Raw genomic sequence first — 20770 nt, forward strand, 5'->3', positions numbered from 1 at the left:
AACCCCAAACCAGCTACTTTTTCACGCTCTACTTTAAGAGGAAGTGCTGCTTTTTAGAAGCATTTTTCTCCCAAAAGCTTTTCTTCACAGAGTCTTTTGCTACGTGGATGTACAGGTACGACAGCGCACGAGGCTGTCACTAGCTAAGTGCTGAACAAGCTGCTCGGGCTGGCATGAGGAGGGGTAAGTCCAAGCACACGTACAGATCACCACAAACAGGTCCGTATGCTTCTGTGCAATGCCCACGCCAAAACAGGGAACAACAACAAGCAACAGGGTAAGAATTACAGCAGTCCTAGCAAGACATAAAGAAGGTCAGGTGAAAATCTGGGGCTGCCCTCTGCCCGTACTCCTGCTGCCGCTTAATACCAGCCAGGGCCAACACTGCCACAAGCGACAGCACACACCTTGCAATAAACAGAGGTTAGCACATCACAGCATCTGTATTGTCAGGTGGCACCGTATGGGCAAAGGCAGCCAAACATCTCATGCTTTGGTGAACCTGACATGTCAGCATCTGTGTACGACACAAATACTACAGGTAAAATGGAGCCAGCCGCACTCTGAAGCATATGCCACCATCAGTGCTTCCCAGGCATCTACAGATTGCCTTCAATATCAAGTATAATATCTCCTATCTTGCTCGTCTAACCCATTTCTGCAATGTGACTTGAAAAAGTAATTACCAACCAAAATATAAAACCAAATTATTCTTTGACTTCCAACACTAAAGTCACATTGATTACACAAAGTTTTAAGAATAACACATACATATATCTGATAAAACTAAGTACGCTGCCGATGCTCAAACATCACAGCACGTTAGTAGAAACACTAGGTACTACAACAAACGATTAAAAAAATAACCAAACCAAACGACATCCACCAATTTATCTAACGCAAAGAGAAAACCAAAACAAAACTGGCTTCTGGTAGCCATCACACACCTTGATTTTGAAAGCTCTTTTAAATCCACTGGCGAAGAATCCTCCAAATGGCCCAATTAACGAGGCAAACGTTGACAATGCAACGCTGTGCATCTGAAATGGGTACATATTCACAGTTTCCTACAAGAAAAATAATTAGCAATTTCAATATGTTTGATGGTAGGCATTTTAAGCTTTACTATTTTAAAATGGGGGTGTTAGCAAATATCAACAAAGCTCTAGTTTTCCTTACACAAATACTGTAAAGAAAGGAAAAGTAGACACACTGTAGAAAGCTGCTGAAAGGTCTGACCACGTGAACAGGATGAAGTACCAGGGGTTGCTAGAGCAGTTAACATTAACAAACTATGTGGTTTTCAGCCAATCGCTTAGTTGATCGTAGGGAATGTAACTACTAATTCCATAATGTACCATGGTACTCTTTCATCTTTCCTGGCTCTGCTTTTCCAGCTCCATTTCCAGAAAAAAAGGAGCTTTCCACAAATTCCTAGTATCGCCCCAGTAAGTGGCCCAATGCTCTCCACCTTCATGCAATTCACTGTCACTTCTTTCAAGTGCTCTCACAAGACAGCTATGAAATTTGCACTGATCTGTCATACTGTCACCTTTGTGTACATATGGCAATAATAGGAGATTAGAGATTAAACTTTTCGGTTTGCATTTAAACAGATATGGGTCCCTTCAGCCTGTCCACAGACATTTTTTTGAGCCGTTCAAGTTCTTACAGATAAGAGAGACTTTGCTGGCAACAGGTACCTGTTTTCCTTCTTGACACAGACTAGAAAAAAGGGGGGGGGGGGGGGGGGGTTTGGTTGGTTGGGGTGTTTGGGGTTTGTTGCGTCTTTTTGATTGGGATTTTTTGGGGGAAAATGGTTTTTGGGGTTGTGGTTTGTTGGTAGGGGTTTTCTGTAACTTAGCTTTGAGCACTTTCAAGTCAATGGTATAAGCTGCAGCCTCTGAGGGAATGCTATGCTGGCCTCATCCCTGCGAGAAGAGCATACCTCCCCTGGCAAGTCTTGATCAACACCATCTGTAGCTGAAAAATCCTGTACCTTGTGTTTCTGAATGGCATCACAGCTGGCCAACACCAATCTTGACTACTTTGTGCAGTTTCTGAAGACACCTTTCTTTTAGGATAAACTATTCAATTTGTCAAACAGTAAAGTTTATGAGTTGGAATTAAGTCAGTTTTTGCTGGGAGAACACAAGGCTCCATATCTTTTGACATCCAGCAAATGTCTTCCAAACATAACACCTGGTCATATTTCTGAGAGAGAACATCAGGAATTGACTAACAGAAGGAAAATCCAAAAGAGGCTGTTGCCTGAACAAGTAGATTCAATTTGACTTTCTACAACGAGCCCTAAAGCTAATTCTCTCTTCAAAAGGCTTGTTAGAGCCTGGCAGAAATACTCCGGAAGAGCCCATGGAACTACTACCTCTTTTCAGGGTTAACTGATAGCTCTCTATCAGACTGGCACAGAGCTGGGCATTCCCATCTCCTTGCCCTTTACTAAAATACACAATATAGCTGGACACAGTAAGATTTGTCCCTGCTCATTCCACATTGTGTTTTTGTGCAGAAAAATCCTTATTAAATTTGCAATCAACCCCACAGTCCCTGAAGCAACAGTACATTCATTTGGTACGAAAAATATCAGAGCTCCTTCTAGATGCGATCTCGCTTTTCTGAGTACCAACCGTAGCCATTAATTACTTTTAGTCTTAGGTTTGGTTGCTACAGTTTTCAGTTTGTGCTTCCTTCTGGTAACCACATCAACTCTTCTCCTTCCCCTTACACCCATGTAAACATAGGCAAAGCCTGCTGCCTTCCCTCACGCTGTGCAGTCACCCTCTGTGCTGAGCCACAGCACAGGTGAGAGCAGCACTGCGGAACTCGCTGCTTCTGCATTTATCCCCATCACCTCCTCTTTGCCCTAAAGGAAAGACAATGACTGCTTTGTTTCTATCCAGTATTCTCTCCCTGTTGGAGTGCCCCTGGAGCCTGGTGACTTCGGAGCACTGTTTTATACAGTAGAATAACTGATGACCTATTTCCTGACAGGTGAAGATACAACAGCTCACTTACACAAATTTCCAGGCTGGGCGTGAGGAAAAGGGTCAGTGACTACATTGCGTGGAACTATTACTGGTACTCCTTTTTCACTCAGCATGGAAGTAATGGCACTAATGTGCAAGATGCTATGTGGTGAAGAAAGTAGACATCCAATCCTAGCAACAGTTACACCCCAGCTGAAAATGGAATGAAGTTCTAGAAGAGTACTTAAGTTTGCTACTAATTGGGGCCATAACAAGCCTTTGTTCACTTTCCACAAAAATGTAAAGGTTGCTCTTCAACAACAATTTGTCTGCAAAATGCTGATGTGACATCCACTTCCAGCACAAAGAGAGCAGAGGCCACAAGAACACAGGTGGCTGTCCTTGGGTGACTCCAGCAAAGCATTTCAGTTCTGCTTGGGCGACCACCTCCCCTGTCTGAGCAACGGAGGAGCTCACAGCATCCATTTGGTTCTTACCCTTCAAGCCTTACCAGCATTCATACACCTTTCTAAAAGGTTTAGAAAACCATTCAGTCTGAGAAGCACACTTTCTACTTTATGCAAAGCCTTGGTTTTTTTCCTTACCCATCCCAACACAGCCTGAAGCAACGGTGGCACAGAGTACTTCGTCATCTGAAAGAGCTCTGAAGGTTCACACTCTGTCACAAATCTGTTGGTTTCACTGTTATATTCCACGGGGCAGACAAAGTATTGATGTTGAGCCAAAAAATAGGAAAACTGAAAAGCAAAACAAAGACTCCTGAAATAGGCACTTGTTGTTAAAGTCAAAAATCATACTGTAATGGATGGCTTTGTCATTGCACACTGAGGATAATGAAGATGTTTTTAGTAACAAAGAGACCCAGAATGGAGTAAAATTGGCCTGTTGGCCAAGTTGGAGAACACCTCAACAAGGCAGACAAATGGGGACATTCAATGGACTTAGTGATGATTTCCTAACTTGTTTTCCTTTTCATCTCTCTCAGGTTCACATCTACTGGACGTTTTTGCATTAAAAAATCCTCAAAATGTTAGCCACTCATCGTTTCTTTGCAGTTCACTTCTCCACTGAAACTTGAACTATTGCTTCTACCAAGTTTGGCAGTTACAAGTTCTGCTGACCTTGGTGATCTATTACTTATCAGACCAGTTACTGTATGCTGGTATTACCATCCATGCATATCATCAGTATAAACTACTTCTCAGGAGAAATGTCATTATACAGTATGTAATACAAAAGTATTACTATAAAAAGCATAAATAATGCTATCAATAAACTTCAATTTCCAAAAAGAGATGCAACTAATAGATAAAACAATTCCAGAGATAGTAACAGTAATGACAAAAATAGTCAATATGACCTACTCAGGAGAGGTGCGAGCCGTGCCTGACCTGTCCAGCAGAATTCTCTAACCAAAACCCTAACTCTTAGACTTTCAGCAGTTTGAGATGAGCAAATTTGTCAGTAATTTCACTTCAAGTGAAAACAAGAAGTTGAAGACTGAACCTATACAAGGAAAGTCCTGTGGTTACTTACAATAAATCCAAATACAACTGTGGAAAAGAAGCCTCCAATGAACCCTTCCCAGGTCTTCTTGGGAGACAGCTAGGCACAAAACAGATAGCATTAGCCTCATCATTGCATCATTGAACCCTTTTTACTGGAACTCATTTGTGAAAATGAACTTTCTACTTGGGTTTTTCAGATGTGTGAAATACCGAGTGTCAGCAGCTGCAGCCACTGAGCAAGATACACAGAGGAGTATGGCTAGGGCCTGTCCCAGGCAAGGAGGGAATGTGCCACAGCTTGGTTAGTGCCACTGGGCAGCTTGAGGGAATGGAGGGCTCCCTTTCCATCCTCTGCTGCTGCTGTCCTGAGGCTGCTGCCTGCCCCTGGGTAACGCGCTGAGCTCCTCCAAGCAGAAGGCTCGGAAACCTGCACAAGTGCGTGATGGCTCTGCAGGGGACCTCTGCTAGCAACTGCACACTTAGATAGCAACGGAAGCCTGGGTGTTAGATCACTGCTGCTGGGGATGCTCCTCGGGAGACACTAGCTTCCTACATACAGACTGGCAAAACAATACAGTAAATAACTGCAGGCCTGGAAAGGCCAGTGTAGCAAGCTATTTTCTTCATCAAATTCTATCACGTTTTCAATTTAGGAGCAGTTTAATATCAGAACCAACCAAATACCCAAAAGTTAATATTGCAACATCATGAAAATAATAATTTGTGGCTTTTTGTGGAGTCTGGTATATTTTAGCAGAATAGGAAGATTACTGCTTGAGACCCTGGTGCTACATCCACGAGACCAAACGAGGCATAGGTATATATGACCTAGCAGCTTATTTCAGATTACAGTTTTTGTACAGTAAGCATGCAGTTAAACCAGCATATACCATCCAAAAAGGAAGCAATTATGATGTAATAGGCTTGAACTGTATTATACTGTAATGTCAATATCACATTAACATTAATCCCAGTTTCCACGTACAAATCTTCAGACATAGGATAGTCAATTGTTTTTTCTAGCAAAGATGTGCATCACACAGCACAGCGGAAAGTATTTTTTCCATGAACGTGTTTCTGAACAAGTATCAAAAATGCTATAAATTGTAAAAGCTTGTTAGTGAGGAAGTGCCTAAGTACCTACCTTAATTAATGGTGTTCTGCCAAAGAAAAATCCAAAAATGTAAGCAGTAATATCGTTGCAGATGACACTTGAAATGGGAACCAGAAACCTACAGAAAGACATTAAAAGTTTCACGGAGAAAAAGAAAAGCTGCCCAACCTAAACATAGGACAGAAACTGAAACAGCAGCATTTGTTTCTGGGAATTTTTTCTGTAGTATTTAGAAGGAATTATGTTTCATAATGTGTTCAGCTAGTTCCTGCATGAACAGCATATTTAGCTGTACTGGTTTTAGTCTTCAGCCAATCCAGACCATTACAGATCCATGTTAGTTCAAGTTAAAATATGATTTTGGTGCATGAGATTAAAATGTGAGCGGGCTGGTTTTTTCCTATCAGGCTTGAAGACTGGTACCACAGTTAAGAAGAAATCAACAAATATAAACATGTTAATGTTTCTGGTAACATCAAAGCAAGCAAATTCCTTGTAAAGTGTAATGATACCTAAATTAAAAAAAAAAAAAGTTTCCTTTTTTTTTCCCCCCTCTTGTCAGCTTGGAGCAGTCTGGTTTAGCTTTCTAAGTGCTCTCTGCATGCAGACAGCATCTGTATTTGTTACTCAAGCCTGTTAACCTCTATTTTTTACCCTTTTCAAAGCAGAGATGTATTAATAAGCTAAAAGTCAGATTTTGCAACCATCTGAAAAATTGCCTAGCACCAGTGGAAATATAAAACAGGCTAGCAAGGCAATTAGGTTCAGATTTTGGCACATGATCACCATCACTATGAAAAAAATTTGTTTGCACAAACTTTGTCAAAGGCTTTGGGGTTTTTTTTCTATGAGCACATCTTTTCTGCAGTAATCTCCCCCACTGTAAATATATTAGGAAAAGTAACAGGACAACATGCAGTTTTATGTCCTTAGAAGGACACAGATTATCTTCCATGTGCTTCTTCCTTCTTTCTCAACTTGTAATTTACCTTGTCCCTAAAGAGGTGCAGGGTGGGAAAACACACCCTCTCTTTGAGGAGCAGTTCTAAGTAATTGAGTTTAACTGCATCATCATAATTTAATATATCGCTGGAAATGGGGCATTAAGATGATCCAACAATATCCAATATTTAAACTCTTAAAATACTTTAAGTAATCTGAATTTATCTGAACAGGGAAGGTGACCAGACTGGGGATTTCAAATTAAATAGTCCAACTTCTATAGCTCTGAGCAACCTTAAGCTCCCAAGTAATTGAAAAATAATTGCTGGATAGTCATCCATTCAGCAAAATGCTATGGAAACTATTTCACCAAGCATGCAAACAATCCTCCTTTCAAGTAAATTAAGCGGTTGTTCAAAACTATCACACTTGTGGCTGCCAACCTAGTTAGAGGTTTCTGCTTCCTCTCCTGTATCCTTTACCTCATTGCTCCCAATTCCTCTGATTCCCCTTCCAACTAGACATTAATGCTCCTTCAGTTTGTGCTCTTTGAACTGTTTCCACAATTATTGCTTAACCAGTTCTATGTAAAAGAACCAACCTTTCAATGCAACAGTTACAAACCAGTTTATTACTGTCCCCTTACCAGATCATGCCTTCAAAGAGATTTTGGATGACAAGATGAGATTGAGTTACAGTGATCAGCAAAGTGACATGAGTCCATGCGAACTGTTAACAATGCAACAACACAACAGTTAGTGAAAACACTGACCCGTACACCTCGGCAAATACTGGCTAAAGGAGATAGTTAGGAGTTCACAGGGAAGACCAGTTCTAGTGATAATGCAAGAGATGTGTGCATACAGTATATCACAAGTTAGCTGCCTTTCTGAAGCAAGTACTGAAACTTTAACAGGTTTCCCCATCACTTACCTCCACCCAGAAAGTTTTAACATGCAGTTTAACATCTGATTTAATAAAACATACACCTTCAGCGTGAAAGCAGCAAAGAAATGTAAGCAACGTGATATTCTGTATATACATGTAACAGACATGTTAGAACTGTAACGATAAAATGGCAATGAACTACTTATGAAAGAGTTATGTTACACAGATGTAGATATCTCTCATAACAGAATACCAGTCCTCTTATGAAACATGAATATTCTCAGGATTAGTGAAAACACAGTGTTAATTTTTACACACATGGTCATTCCAACAGTTGTTCTCCTCAGTATTACTGTATGTACTTGGTGTTTATTCTGTAGCACCAGTGCACAATAAAGTGGTTTCCAAACAGTTTACCAGTAAAGATTCTACAATAAGTTTTATTTTCCAAAAAGTTTTAAATCAAGAACTGGTAGTTTTTCCATGAAACACCAACTTTAAGCACTCTAAATGTCCTACTTCTTTCGATCTGTTATCACACGTGTTTTCCTATGGCAGCCAGCATCTCCTTCCAGTTAAGACAACTCAAGAAGGCTGAAAGGGGGTGTGCAAGAACTGCCTAAGGTTTCTGAAAATATTACCTGCTGGTTAATTAAAGCGTCTTTGGAGCAAAATTTTTAGTATGTGTACAGTGATACTGGAACACCACCTAAAACCAAATGGCTAATCTTGTCTGCCCAAACACTGTGTTGCGTGGCTTCCATCTTTTTACTGCAATTCTTAAGTGGTCACACGTTAATGTTTTCTGGGCAGGCACCAAGTTTTTCTGCCTTCTTTCCAGCAGGGGGAAAAAAATCATGGAAAATTAATATATTTACCTTGTGCCAATCTGATGATAAGGATTTTTACTGCAGATTAGAAGATAAAGACCACCTCTCCTAGAAAAGCTGCATCTCCCTGTCAGACAAGTTCTCCCACACACAGTAATTTTTTTGAGTAAAAGTGGTTTTTTACATGCTCATACAGGGCTCAGCTAAGTACGAGTCTAGAATTAGCGTTCCTCAATGGTGAAGTGCTACCTAAAGCACTGTATACACAGAGGGGTTAACTGCATCCCCAGAGCTTTAGGAAATCTTTAAGGTTGTGCAGTGCCCTGACTGCTCAAGTTCTTTAAAGACAGAAGCTGCATTACTGTTTTGTGTTGCTTCTTATCATTCCTATATTAAAGGGGGGGGGAGGGGGTGTCTGTGGGGTTTTGGGGGTTTCTTTTTAGGTGTTTTTTTGGTTTTGTTTTTTTTACCGATGATGTTACAAAATTAGGGTTTGGCCTATAAGAAAAAGGTTCACACTCTTTGATTAGCTACTATGATGTTTATTAGGTGGACAAATAACAGGAGATGAGAACACTGGTCTCTTTTAATGGATTAATGATCTATGGAGGCACAGCAGAGCAGAAGACCAGAACTGCTTTTAAATGTCACAGAATAAACCTTCCACATAGGGGTTAAGATCAAGTTCCCATCACAGTACTTCAGTGGGCCCTCTAAGTAAGTACGTACTAAGTAACACTTGAGTCACAAGAACCACTTCCCACCTATGCTGAACTGTTTGGCTTCAGACCGGGGAGACGCACACCCCTTTCTCCAGGAATCTCTTTCACACCAGCCTCTCACCAAGGGAAACGTATCAGGCTGTACATGCACAAGGCCTCTCCAGTGACAGCCTGCACTGACTGAAAGGCCACATCCCATAATATAACAACAAGCTGCAAAGTGAACAGATGCTGAACAGGCCAACATGATGTGATTTCACATTACTGTCTGTTTAAGTGCATTTTCCACACCCCTCTTCCAAGCTATTTTACAAGCATAGGGACACAACTGCTTCTAGTGACATTCATAACATGAGTGACCACAGCAAAGTGGGTAATACACACCATGTAAAACTGCAGACGATAATGTTTCTTCACTAAACTCAAAACAAACATGCAGAAGCCTGTAAAACAAAGCAAGTGTAGTTTGTACCATCTTATATTTCATTACACTGAACTATGATATACCAGTAATTCTCTTCCCTTGAAGCAGTTTTTAATCCCTCTGCTGCTAGGAGTGTTTGCTTGTATTCAGTTAAGTGTGCATATGGAATTATTCTCATCGGAGCACAAGATTTAGTTAACATCAGTAAAGAGCACCCATTTCATTATTTACAAGGTCCCATTGTAGACATCAATTTTTAGGGGAGAAGACCATCATCTTTAAAAAACACACAAAAACCAAGTCAACAAGTGGGTTTTGAAAAATTAGCAGAAATAACCAAAAGGAAAAGACCATCTTGCCCCTTTGCCCCAGACAGCCTTACAGCTGCACACAACACAAGCATGAAGTGCAGGTATGGGAGAATTCAACTGACTAAAAGAAACATTCTGGGTGGCTAAGACAGCATCTCTTCTCCACTAGGGCAACGTCCTGCACCAGCAGGGGTCAGAGGTCCTTAAAAGACCCTTAACCTTGGGGACAGCCCCTCAGTGACCCCACAATCCCAATGTGACAGCCACCACGGGGTTCTGCTACCTTCTGTCACCTGCTTTTGCTTATGACTGGCTTGTCTCATCTCTCCCCTCACCATCCTTCAGCTGGCACGAGGCATTAGCTCAGTTAGTTTCCTCAAGCCAAAGGCAACTGAAAAAGGTCAAGTCTTGCAAAGTCAGTTTCAAGTTTGCAATCTAAGCACAGAGTAGAATTTTTATCTGGTTTAAAAAAAAATAAATTAAGAGTAGACAGACTGACAGTTCATCGTGAAGATCAGGTTTCTTAATATATTTTACAAGTATTTGTAGCATAGCAGTCTCCTGTCCCTTAGGACAATCTGAGTCTTCAATTGATTTAATTTTATGCTAAAGTAATATTAACTGCATCGCTGAAAATACCATGGACATGTGTATCACAAAGCAATACCCACAAGACTGCCAGCTTACATCTTGTCTTCCTAGAGAAGAGGCTTTTAAATATTCTTTGGATAGTGAGGAAAATCTATCCATGAGGAAAGCATCTGAGTATCTTGCATTCAAAATAAACCTTCAGGCATTTTGAATAATCAGTTTAAAATACATTGGTAAATCTTATTGCTGTAGACCTACTAGAACACTTGCAAAATAAAGCATCGGCCCAGCACAGCAATTACACATATAAGTCATCCCCACAGACTGCCAAAATAGTGTTCATGTATTCCAGTACTAGAGCCCCACTTCCTCAGCGATCAAAATTACTTCATGCCAACTTCTCTTGAGCACTATTAGCTCAACTTCCTCCAAATAATCTACTTGTTTAGGCTGCTTTCTTACTCTCGGTGAACACAAAATTAATATTCATCTTTTCACAGGAAAAATGGAACCACAAACACCTCATTTCCTCAAACATCAAGAGGAAAAAGAAATTGAAAGTGCATAAAGCTGGGGAGAAATGTTTTTTTTTTAAAAGAAATAAGCAAAGAAACAAATGCAGCACAAAGTTCTTTCATTTTTGAAATTTCCTACACTTACCCGTTAAATAGAGTGCAAAAGATATAAACCTGTGGTAACGAATTAGGAATTGAAGCTGTTCTCTTCTCTGAACAAACGTAGCAAAGTAATCAGCTACAGTCTCTCCGTAAAAGAAGTAGTTCACGCAGAGCAAAAAGTACCTACAACACACAATAGCTAGAAGTTATTTTAACAAGATAGTATGTATTTAAGTGTCATTCTTAAAAAGAAAACAAACAAAAAACCACAATAAAACACACCACACAAAAGGAAAACCAGAAGGGGAGAAAAGATGTGATATAAATAAAATTCAAGTATAAACCCAGTCTTATACTTCTGGGTTGGTGTCTCCTCTGACAAGCCAATCTTTGTAATTAATTTTTTCTAAAGCAACTGCACTAGAAAAACAAACACAGCAGGATACAGTTGGAAAATTAATTTCACCCTTAACTACAGTATTGAATACTCCACACCTATGCAAGTCCTTTTCAGATATCCTAAAAGCAAAGAACAAGTACCTGCTATCATCGATACCAACACAAGAAATTCTGCATATGCTTCTCCTGTATCCTAATAAGGATGGTTTGTAATTTCTGCCTTACAAACAAGAAAAAAGGTACTTGCATAACGAAACCGCTGAGGTTGTAACACAGTGCATGTGACAGAGCTGAAGGATCTGAATGTAACTATACTTTTGCCATCTGGCCTGAAGATTCTCATCTGAAAGAGTTACTGCTGCATCTCCTGCTCTACTCCACCATGCACTTTGCCTTTTAGCTTTCTTGACCGAGCGTTACTCTGACCGGGTTAAATCCATCAACTAACTAGTAAATGCAGGTATTACTACAACTCTTCCAAAACAATTTTGTGGGACTATGTTCATACCCAAAGTTCAACTGAGGTGAAACGTCACCTTCAGCCATCTCTTTTTGCAAGATCTTCAAAGAAATTCCCTTCAGCCAAAGCAGTCAGTATGCAGTAACGCTGTCACAGGTTTTCATGCAAGTTCAATTACTTGGCTTTCTAAAGTCACAATGGGATCCTCAAATACCAAGGCAGCACTCGGTAAAAACCAATAAATAGCAAATCCGAAATCACTAAGAGATGCACCTCGCTGGGCAACATACTCCTCAGCTTACTACCAAAGTCAGCCACAGAAGATAAAAACTTGTGATAAACTGGATCTCCAGCTAGTCTTCAAGCAATTGGTACTCATCCTTTTCCCCCTAATAGATGTTGACACTCATTTTGCAAGACTTCACATCTGAGCCAAACAGTTGATCTTCAGACTACTAACAGGACTCTCTCATCTCATTGAAATGTCTCAGTGGCCAGATGTTGGACTGAAAGGAACTCTGATGTTAACTAGTATAGCAATACAGGGGAGTTGACTGAGCTCCACATATGAAGGTGACAGTGGCCAACTGCCAAAGTAGACTAAGTGGTAGAGTGCCTATATTGTCCTCTAAACATTTTGGTAAGGCTGTAGAATCATTCATGCCTGAGCGCCGTAGCTGTAGATCCAGAAGCTATGGAATAAAGCAGACGGTAGATCATTCCCCTGGATAATCCAGGTGTGACCAGAGGGGAACCGATTAGCACTTACAGAAAAGCCAACAGCAGGAATCGACAACATTACACAGTAAAGTTGCTTCTAGAAGTGAAGAAGCGATGTGATAAGAGACAGGGAATAACACAGATATTTCAATTCCTTAAAAAAGACAAACCCAACACAAATCTGAAACAACACAACACAGGCCATGTCGAAGAATTGTGTCCTTAAGCACCTTAGAGACTACATGCGCCCAACACCTTCCCATAACACTAATGCTAATCAAAAGCTTTTCTTTTTCCTCCCAGAACTCAGAAGAGTTGATTTCCCCAGTTCTATCCAGCCCTATGTAAACTGGACATTGTCACAAGTATCTGGGATTTGCCAGAAAAATTAATCTTATGTTTTGCCTTTCAGAAGATCCCCCAACACTACATGTATGCTGTCCTGTGATTAAATGCATGATTGGAAAGGATTTAAAGCTTGTATGCTATTATTTCAATTCTCTGCGTGCGTGTAGAGGAGCTTTTAAGGTACCTGTTCTATTTATTACTTGTGCAAGGTTAACAGCCAATGTAAAAAAAAAAAAAAGCAAAGCAGTTCAGGTAATACATATCAGGTGATTATTTGGCTATGCACATTTTTAGATAGCTTACACATGCTCAGTTCTGACTTAAAGCATATACACATGCATACATATATATATTTACATATATATGTATTTCTATCAAGGGAAAAATTGTGATAGTAAAAGGCCAACTAACTTGTCCAAGTTCAGAGGTGGAAGACAGCTACAGAATCCTGTATTAGAGACAGATGTCAAGTTTTGTGTGTGCACATGACATACAAAGCCATCATTCTGCCATGAGAGGACATGAGGAACATGAACATTTAAGTTTCCCATCCCTGCTTATTGATGTTCTTGCTTGCTACTCACCAGCTGAGGGATCTAAACCATGGTAAATCATACGAGTGGTAGACTCTGTAACCTATAGTAATGATTTCGTGGTAACACTTCACTTGGATGCTTAAGACCTAAAATAAGAAATAAAAAACTATGTGAAGATGCTCCAGTTGTTTCTTAAAGGCAGTAAGCAGTACTGCAACCTGCACTAAGGGGAGAAATTATTACAAATTCAAATTCCGCACAGCAAACAGACAGGTTCAAAGCAAAGTCCAAAGAAAACTAAAGCTCTGCTTTAAACCTCCCCCAAAACCCTCAAAATCACTAGGCATGCTGAGAAAAAAATACATGGGGCTACCTACAAGAATACACTCGTGAAACAAAGGAAAGCTGCTGACTTTTACAGTTCGGCAGCAACAGGTTGAAAGCCTTTCCTCTACGGAAGGCACTTCTATTCCTTTTGGCTAAGCTTCATCCTTAAATTTAGCTTAAGAAATATTTTCTAAGACCCAATGGAAAAAACTAGCTGTGCAACACAACTTGGACACCCAGGTCTTCCACTTGCAAGCATCTCATTAAGGGCAATTAGCATTGATGATTAGAAGCAAAGCTTACCTAACCCAGGTCTGAACACAACACCCTCCACCGTTTAATTTTGTTTTGCTGATCTCACTACTCCCATGCTTGCCCGTGCAAGTCTGGTAGTACGTCCTGTCAATCTTTGGGCTCCAAAGGACTCTCCACCAGTTTTGGCTAACCCACCGTCACCAAGCAGGTGGCCCTGCCCAGCTATCAAGTATTGCCAAACACAGGTCACAAGTAACCCTGTGCAGAGGCAGGGGTGAGAACCTGCCCACACCAGCTGCACACGCCAGGTGCCAGGCTTTGCAGTATTCTCTCACCACCTGCATCCATGAATAAATTTTGTCTTGCTCAACAGGTGAATGCAGTTTAAAACAGTCTTACACCACCTCGGCGAGTTAATTTTGAAGCTTCCCTTTCTCGTGCTCTTATGCTTGGCCTACATTATAAAACTGAAATGCTACGTGCAAGAGCAACGTTAAAGGATTGCACCTCACAGTGGAAAAGGACGCTGGGATCCAAAGGCATGGAAGTACCTGTTACCTTAGTAACAGGCAAACATCAAACATGCCTCCACACTTTTTAGAGCAGTCTCAGGTTTTGTCTTCCAAACTTCACTAGATTACCCTTCTTACAAGAAAATACTCTGGTCATTTTCAGGCTCAGTATTAAGATTTGGTTTTAACATGACAACTCTTGTTTAAAGGTAAAGTATTTGATTCCAGTAAAAAGTAATAATTCATGAACAAAACTGGTCTTTCCCTCCATTCTTTTTTACAAAGTCTCAAATGTCAACTGTACAACCTGTTTATCATATTAGAAGACAGCGTTATTGCTTTGCAGTACAACAGAGGAAGAACATTATTCCATTTCTATGTTTCATTTATATATCTGTTTTCCAATGAAACAATAAATTACTACTTTGTTATGTCATCCACCTGAAAATAGGAAATAAAACTCAGACTAATTCAGATATAAAGGCTGCAGTGCAGACCATAATACTGGTGAAACAGCATTCCAGTTCTGAAGAAAATACAGGGGAAAAAGGGGAGATTATGACCTGCGGAAGAAGGGGCAGGCAACTCTGGAGGATGACAAGGATGTCATGAGGTTAAGCAGGGAGACAATCAGAAGGGCCAAAGCCCAGCTAGAACTTAGACTGGCTACTGCCAGACAACATAATTAAAATGTTTCTATACATACATCAGCAATAAAAAGAGGACTAAGGAAAATCCCCATCCTTTACTGGACGTGGGGAGAGACATATCGACAAAGGATGAAGAAAAGGCTGGGGTAATTACTGCCTTCTTTGCCTCAGCCTTTAATAGTAAGACCAGTTGTTCTCCAGGTACCCAGCCCCCTGAGCTGGAAGACAGGGAGGGGGAGCAGAACGAAGCCACCATAATCCAAGGGGAAATGGTCAGTGACCTGCTACACCACTTCAACACACACACAAGTCTATGGGGCAGGATGGGACCACCGAGGGTACTGAGGGAGCTGGGGAACCGCGCACTCAGCCACTTGCCATCATTTACCAGCAGACCTGGCGAAACAGGGAGGTTCCAGTAGAGCAGAGGTTACCAAATGTGATGTCCATCTACAGGAAGGGCCAGAAGGAGGGTCTGGGAAGCTACAGGCCTGTCAGCCTGACCTCAGTGCCAGGGATGATTATAGAGAAAATCATCCTCAGCGCCATCACACAGCATGTACAGGGCAACCAGATGATCAGGCCCAAAGAGCAGGGTTTTATGAAAGGCAGGTCCTGCTTGATGAACCTGATCTTCTACAGCAAGTGACCCACTTCGTGGATCAGGGAAAGGCTGTGGGTGCTGTCTACCTGGACTTCAGTAAAGCCTTTGACACCGTGTCCCACAGCATCTCCTGGGGAAACCGGCTGCTCGCGGCCTGTACGTGTGCGCTCCGGGCTGGGTAAAAGGCTGGCTGGCTGGCCGAGCCCAAAGGGGGGTGGGGAATGGAGCCACATCCAGCTGGCGGCCGGGCACACGTGGTGTTCCCCAGGGCTCAGCGCTGGGGCCGGTCCTGGTTCGTGTGATCTGGGTCTGTGATCTGGGCGAGGGGATCGAGTGCACCCTCAGCGAGTCTGCAGCCAACACCCGGCTGGGCAGGGGTGCTGATCTGCTGGAGGGCAGGAGGCTCTGCAGAGGGGTCTGGGCAGGCTGGATCCACGGGCCCAGGCCACTTGGATGAGGTTCCACAAGGCCGAGTGCCGGGTCCTGCCCTGGGGTCACACCGGCCCCACGCAGCGCTCCAGGCCGGGGCAGAGCGGCTGGGAAGCGCCTGGGGGGAAAGGGCCTGGGGGTGCTGGTGGGCAGCCGGCTGGGCATGAGCCAGCACCGTGCCCAGGTGGCCAGGAGGGCCAGCAGCATCCCGGCTTGTGTCAGCAACAGCGTGGCCAGCGGGACCAGGGCAGTGACCGTCCCCCTGCACTGGGCACGGGTGAGGCCGCCCCTGGAATCCTGTGTTCAGGTTTGGGCCCCTCGCTGCAGGAGGGACACTGAGGGGCTGGAGCGTGTCCAGAGACGGGCAGCGGGGCTGGGGAAGGGGCTGGGGCACAAGTGCTGTGAGGGGCGGCTGAGGGAGCCGGGGTGTTTAGCCTGGAGAAAAGGAGCCTGGGGGGGCTTATCGCTCTCTGCGACTGCCTGACAGGAGGCTGTAGGCGGGTGGGGGTCGGTCTCTCATCCCAAGTAACAAGTGACAAGACAAGGGGAAACAGCCTCAAGTTGTGCCAGGGGAGGTTTAGACTGGGTACTAAGAAAAATTTCTTCATCAAAAGGGCTGTCAAGCATGCGAAAAGGCTGCCCAGGGAAGTGGTCGAGTCTCCATCTCTGGAGGTATTTAACAGATGTGTAGATGTGGTGTTTGGGGACACGGCTGAGTAATGGACTTAGCAGTGCTGGATTAACGATTGGACCTGATGATCTTAAAGGTCTTTTCCAACCAAAATGGTTCTATAAATACAACTGAAAAGGTGTTTCACAAAACAGTAGAAAAAGCACATTTTGACAGTTAAATGAACTTAAGAGTGAAATATCAAAGCAGTTACCCAGAAGTACCAATTTCAGTGTTTCAGAAGCCACATCCCTGCCTGTTACTTGCCACAAGTGGTTATGACACTTGAAACATTGTTCAGTAAAAATACCAGCAATAAAAATGATGGAAAGAAGCTATAAAGGCTGGCCGGGTATGTAGGGCATATTATTATTATTTCACTTCATGACATAAAAACGCACTTTATCTCTGTATGGGATGGGACCTAGCCCCATTCTACAAATAAGCCCAAGGCTGCAAGGCAGCCCCATAGAGAAGCAGAGAATTAATGGAGCATGCTTGAGGAAAGCCTTTAAGTGCCGGTCACAGAGAGCAAACCAGAGCTGCCTGCTTTCCTCAGCCTCAAACATGACTCTCTTGTGTCTTCATGGTTTTTTGTTTTGGGGTTGTTTTTTCGGGGGGGGGGGGAGGAAGGTTGGTGTTGTTCATTTCTTGGGGTTTTTTGAACAAACCTCAAAAAACATAACAGTAGGTGATGGGAACCAGACAAGGAAACGGATGACAGTAGTTTAGTTAACTTCAAGGCAACAATTGTTCAACTTCTTAGTTACCTTCATTCCTACTTTTAAAAAAAATTAATTATAGCATAGAAGAAGTCCTTAATCCACAAGGCCCAGTTGTGAATCTGTCCAGTGTTTTTCAAAGGCATTTACATTTAGACAAATAAGAGACAAATTGCTCTTAGCTGTCTGTTCGGTTTGCTTCCAGCTGTCTTAGGCACAATGAACAAAGAAATCAAGTAGTTCTTGCACGGTAGAATGCATTTAAACAAACTTACCAGAAGCATCAGCATAAACGATCCCAGGTATATGATCAGAAAAAACACAGAAATCATAGCTAGAGTGAGAATTCCACGAATCCACCAATTTTTCCATCTATTAAAAAAAAAAAAAAAAAAGAGAAAAAACCCCAAGCAGTTATAAAAGAAAATAAAAGCCACTTCCTTTACTAACTAGAGATTAAAGTGTATCAGAAACAGTGGGAGTTCCGTAAATTTTCACATTTAATAAAACACACAGCAAGAACCACAGATTCAACCAACTCTCTAACTAACCAGGATACACAGTAAAAGAAATAAAAGGTAGTCACTTGTCTTATTCCCCCATGCTCCACACCCCCCCCAAACATCACTTGCAATTCAACCGATCAACCCCATATTGAAGATGCTGTGAAAATACATCAGGACGCTCAAAAAGCATCACATAATCAGCAAGACTGACAAGGGCCCAGCCATGTCAAGGCTTACATATGAAAGAAAGGCTGCCAAGTAAAAAGCATACAAATCTTTGAGGAGTAAGAGACCAAAATAATAAAAAAAAAAAAAAAACAAAAAAAACCCCAGGTGATCACCAGCTTTCTGTAACAGCAAAGTAGCTATTTTTGCCAGATAGATGGTTATCTGCTGACAGCAGTCCTGTGTTCTCGTGAGCACTGGAATGAGGACAGGAAAACATGTGACAATGAGGGGTGATGGGTCAAATTAGTTCTACTATTTTCCCCTTGTAGACCTTTGCAGCTGTTTGTGGCTACCTAAGGAAAGCAGAACAGACTAAGGAAAGCAGAATAGAAATTCCTGATACCATAAAATCATTTTGGTTGGAAAAGACCTTTAAGATCATCAGGTCCAACTGTTAACCCAGCACTGCCAAGTCCACCACTAAACCATGTCCCTAAGCACCACATCTACACATCTTTCAAATACCTCCAGGGGCGGTGACTCAACCACTTCCTTGGGAAGCCTGGTCCAATGCTTGACAACACTTTTGGTGAAGAAACTTCTTCTAATACCCAACCTAAACCTCCCTTGGTGCAACTTGAGGACACTTCCACTTGTCCTATTGCTTATTACTTGGGAAAAGAGACCAACCCCCACCTGCCTACAACCTCCTTTCAGGTAGTTGCAGAGAAAAAAAAGGTCTCCCCTGAGCCTCCTCTCCAGGATAAACAGCCCCAGTTCCCTCAGCTGCTCCTCGTAACGCTTGTTCTTTAGACTCTTTATCAGCTTTGTTGCCTGTCTCTGGACACACTCCAGCACTTCATGTCTTTCTTGTAATGAGGGGCCCAAAACTGAGCACAATATTTGAGGTGCGTGCTTGGGGAAGTCTTCTCCAACTCGGAAGTCTTTGCTGGATGGTTGGGGTTTTTTTGGGAAATTTTAGTAGTTTCTAGAGTAATCAAAATGTTGTTTCTCACACTCCCTACACCCCCAACCCCCTGCCCCCAATGGCCAGTATCGGGAAAAATCAAGAGCCTAGATCATTTTAAAAAAGAATGTTAAAAACTCTCATCATATGCTTCGCTCTGCCATGGAAGTGTTTCTAGTTATCAATAGTCTGTATTTTATTGTTCATATTACTTCTCAGTAAGTTTTCTCCTTTTTTGCCTATATTTTTCCTTTCAATAATTTTGCCTCTAAAAGTACACCAAGTCAACTAATCACAAGTTACTGCTAAACACAAGAATCCCTACCATAGCTTAAAGAAATTCTTTCTGATGTTTTGCTTTGTATTGGTCTTGTGTTTCACTGCTGCATCAGGATATACATCTGATTGAGAAGACACTTAGTTTTGTGTCATACTCCACTTTTAATGTAAACTTCAACTATTATTAATTTGATTTTCAAGGATGTTATTCATCAGCAAGTTAATAAAGCTAAACCCACTAATTGGATTTGCCTTAAGTATCAGAACAAAGGCACAACAGGCTTTATCACAACAGATGCTTTACATTCCTCTGTGATGTGGGTTATAGAGTAGCAGCTCACTCCTAGAGGCGTATCTACGATGAGCAAGACTCGTTTACAAGAACTCAGCGTCCCTTAAGAATAATGTTAAAATACCACAGAGTATCTTGAGGGTGTTGACAAGCACAGCACTGGAAAGGCAGCTTCAGTAAGACAGGCAACAAGCTCCATAATCTAGGAAGCCACCTGACAAGTTTATTTTATCTTAACTCTCCACTGGAAAGTTATGGATACTATTGCCTCTGAAGTCTAAACACAAAGAGAAACAATATTTCTCAGACTTCCAGTGCAATGCACTCACATAGGGTATTGTGACACCAGCTTTGGTGGGCCTGCCAGTTACTAAACTAACAGGTGATTTAAGACTATTATTCATAAAACACCATGAATTTAATTTTGCACTCAAAGCACCCTTGTGCACCTTTGTGCAAATACTCCAATAAAGAATTTCAATCATGTGAAACAGGAAAGGTTTTGCCTGTGCCCCTTATGAGGTATCACTGTGCAAGTGCCCTTTGAAACAAGCCTGAAGACTTCCACAACATTCAACATGGTAGGAGAACTTTGAAAGCGATAGGAACTAGATGCTCCTTTCAGTAGTGGTGTGGCAGTAGTAAACATCACATGCTGCTCGCAGCTGGTGCCGTTTAGAAACATGCTTTTTGACACCTGGGAAAAATACGTTTGTATATAGCTCCCAGACGTCACAACAGAAACAAACAACACCTTAGAAGAGCATCAAGTCAAAAAAATGTACTTTCACGCTGCTATTGGAAGATGTCTGCTGGAGATCAATTTTTTTACAAAGACTTCAAAATTTTTAATTGTAGCCCAGATTGGAGGTCCTTCTTTGGACTCCTGCAAGACCTAAGTTGCATCTAAAATATATGTTGTATGTTGCTTGGTTTGTTACATTGAGCATAAGGTAGGCACGATACACACA

At 41.9% G+C, this 20770-nt stretch overlaps 1 protein-coding gene across 1 annotated transcript in view; it reads right to left on the reverse strand.

Annotated features, from left to right (window-relative positions):
• Nucleotides 1-20770, reverse strand: part of CDS1 (CDP-diacylglycerol synthase 1) — a 32452-nt gene that overhangs the window by 2769 nt on the left and 8913 nt on the right. Inside the window, exons 3-11 of the mRNA XM_055797740.1 lie at nucleotides 17863-17959; nucleotides 13467-13564; nucleotides 10999-11138; nucleotides 9397-9455; nucleotides 7219-7301; nucleotides 5661-5748; nucleotides 4545-4613; nucleotides 3593-3745; nucleotides 948-1067 (exon numbers count right to left, since the gene is read on the reverse strand). Of these exons, the coding sequence (XP_055653715.1) occupies nucleotides 948-1067; nucleotides 3593-3745; nucleotides 4545-4613; nucleotides 5661-5748; nucleotides 7219-7301; nucleotides 9397-9455; nucleotides 10999-11138; nucleotides 13467-13564; nucleotides 17863-17959 (907 nt within the window). The remainder of the gene's footprint in view (nucleotides 1-947; nucleotides 1068-3592; nucleotides 3746-4544; nucleotides 4614-5660; nucleotides 5749-7218; nucleotides 7302-9396; nucleotides 9456-10998; nucleotides 11139-13466; nucleotides 13565-17862; nucleotides 17960-20770) is intronic.

The sequence above is a fragment of the Falco peregrinus genome, chromosome 2 (assembly GCF_023634155.1).
Source record: "Falco peregrinus isolate bFalPer1 chromosome 2, bFalPer1.pri, whole genome shotgun sequence".
Taxonomy (NCBI): Eukaryota; Metazoa; Chordata; class Aves; order Falconiformes; family Falconidae; genus Falco; species Falco peregrinus.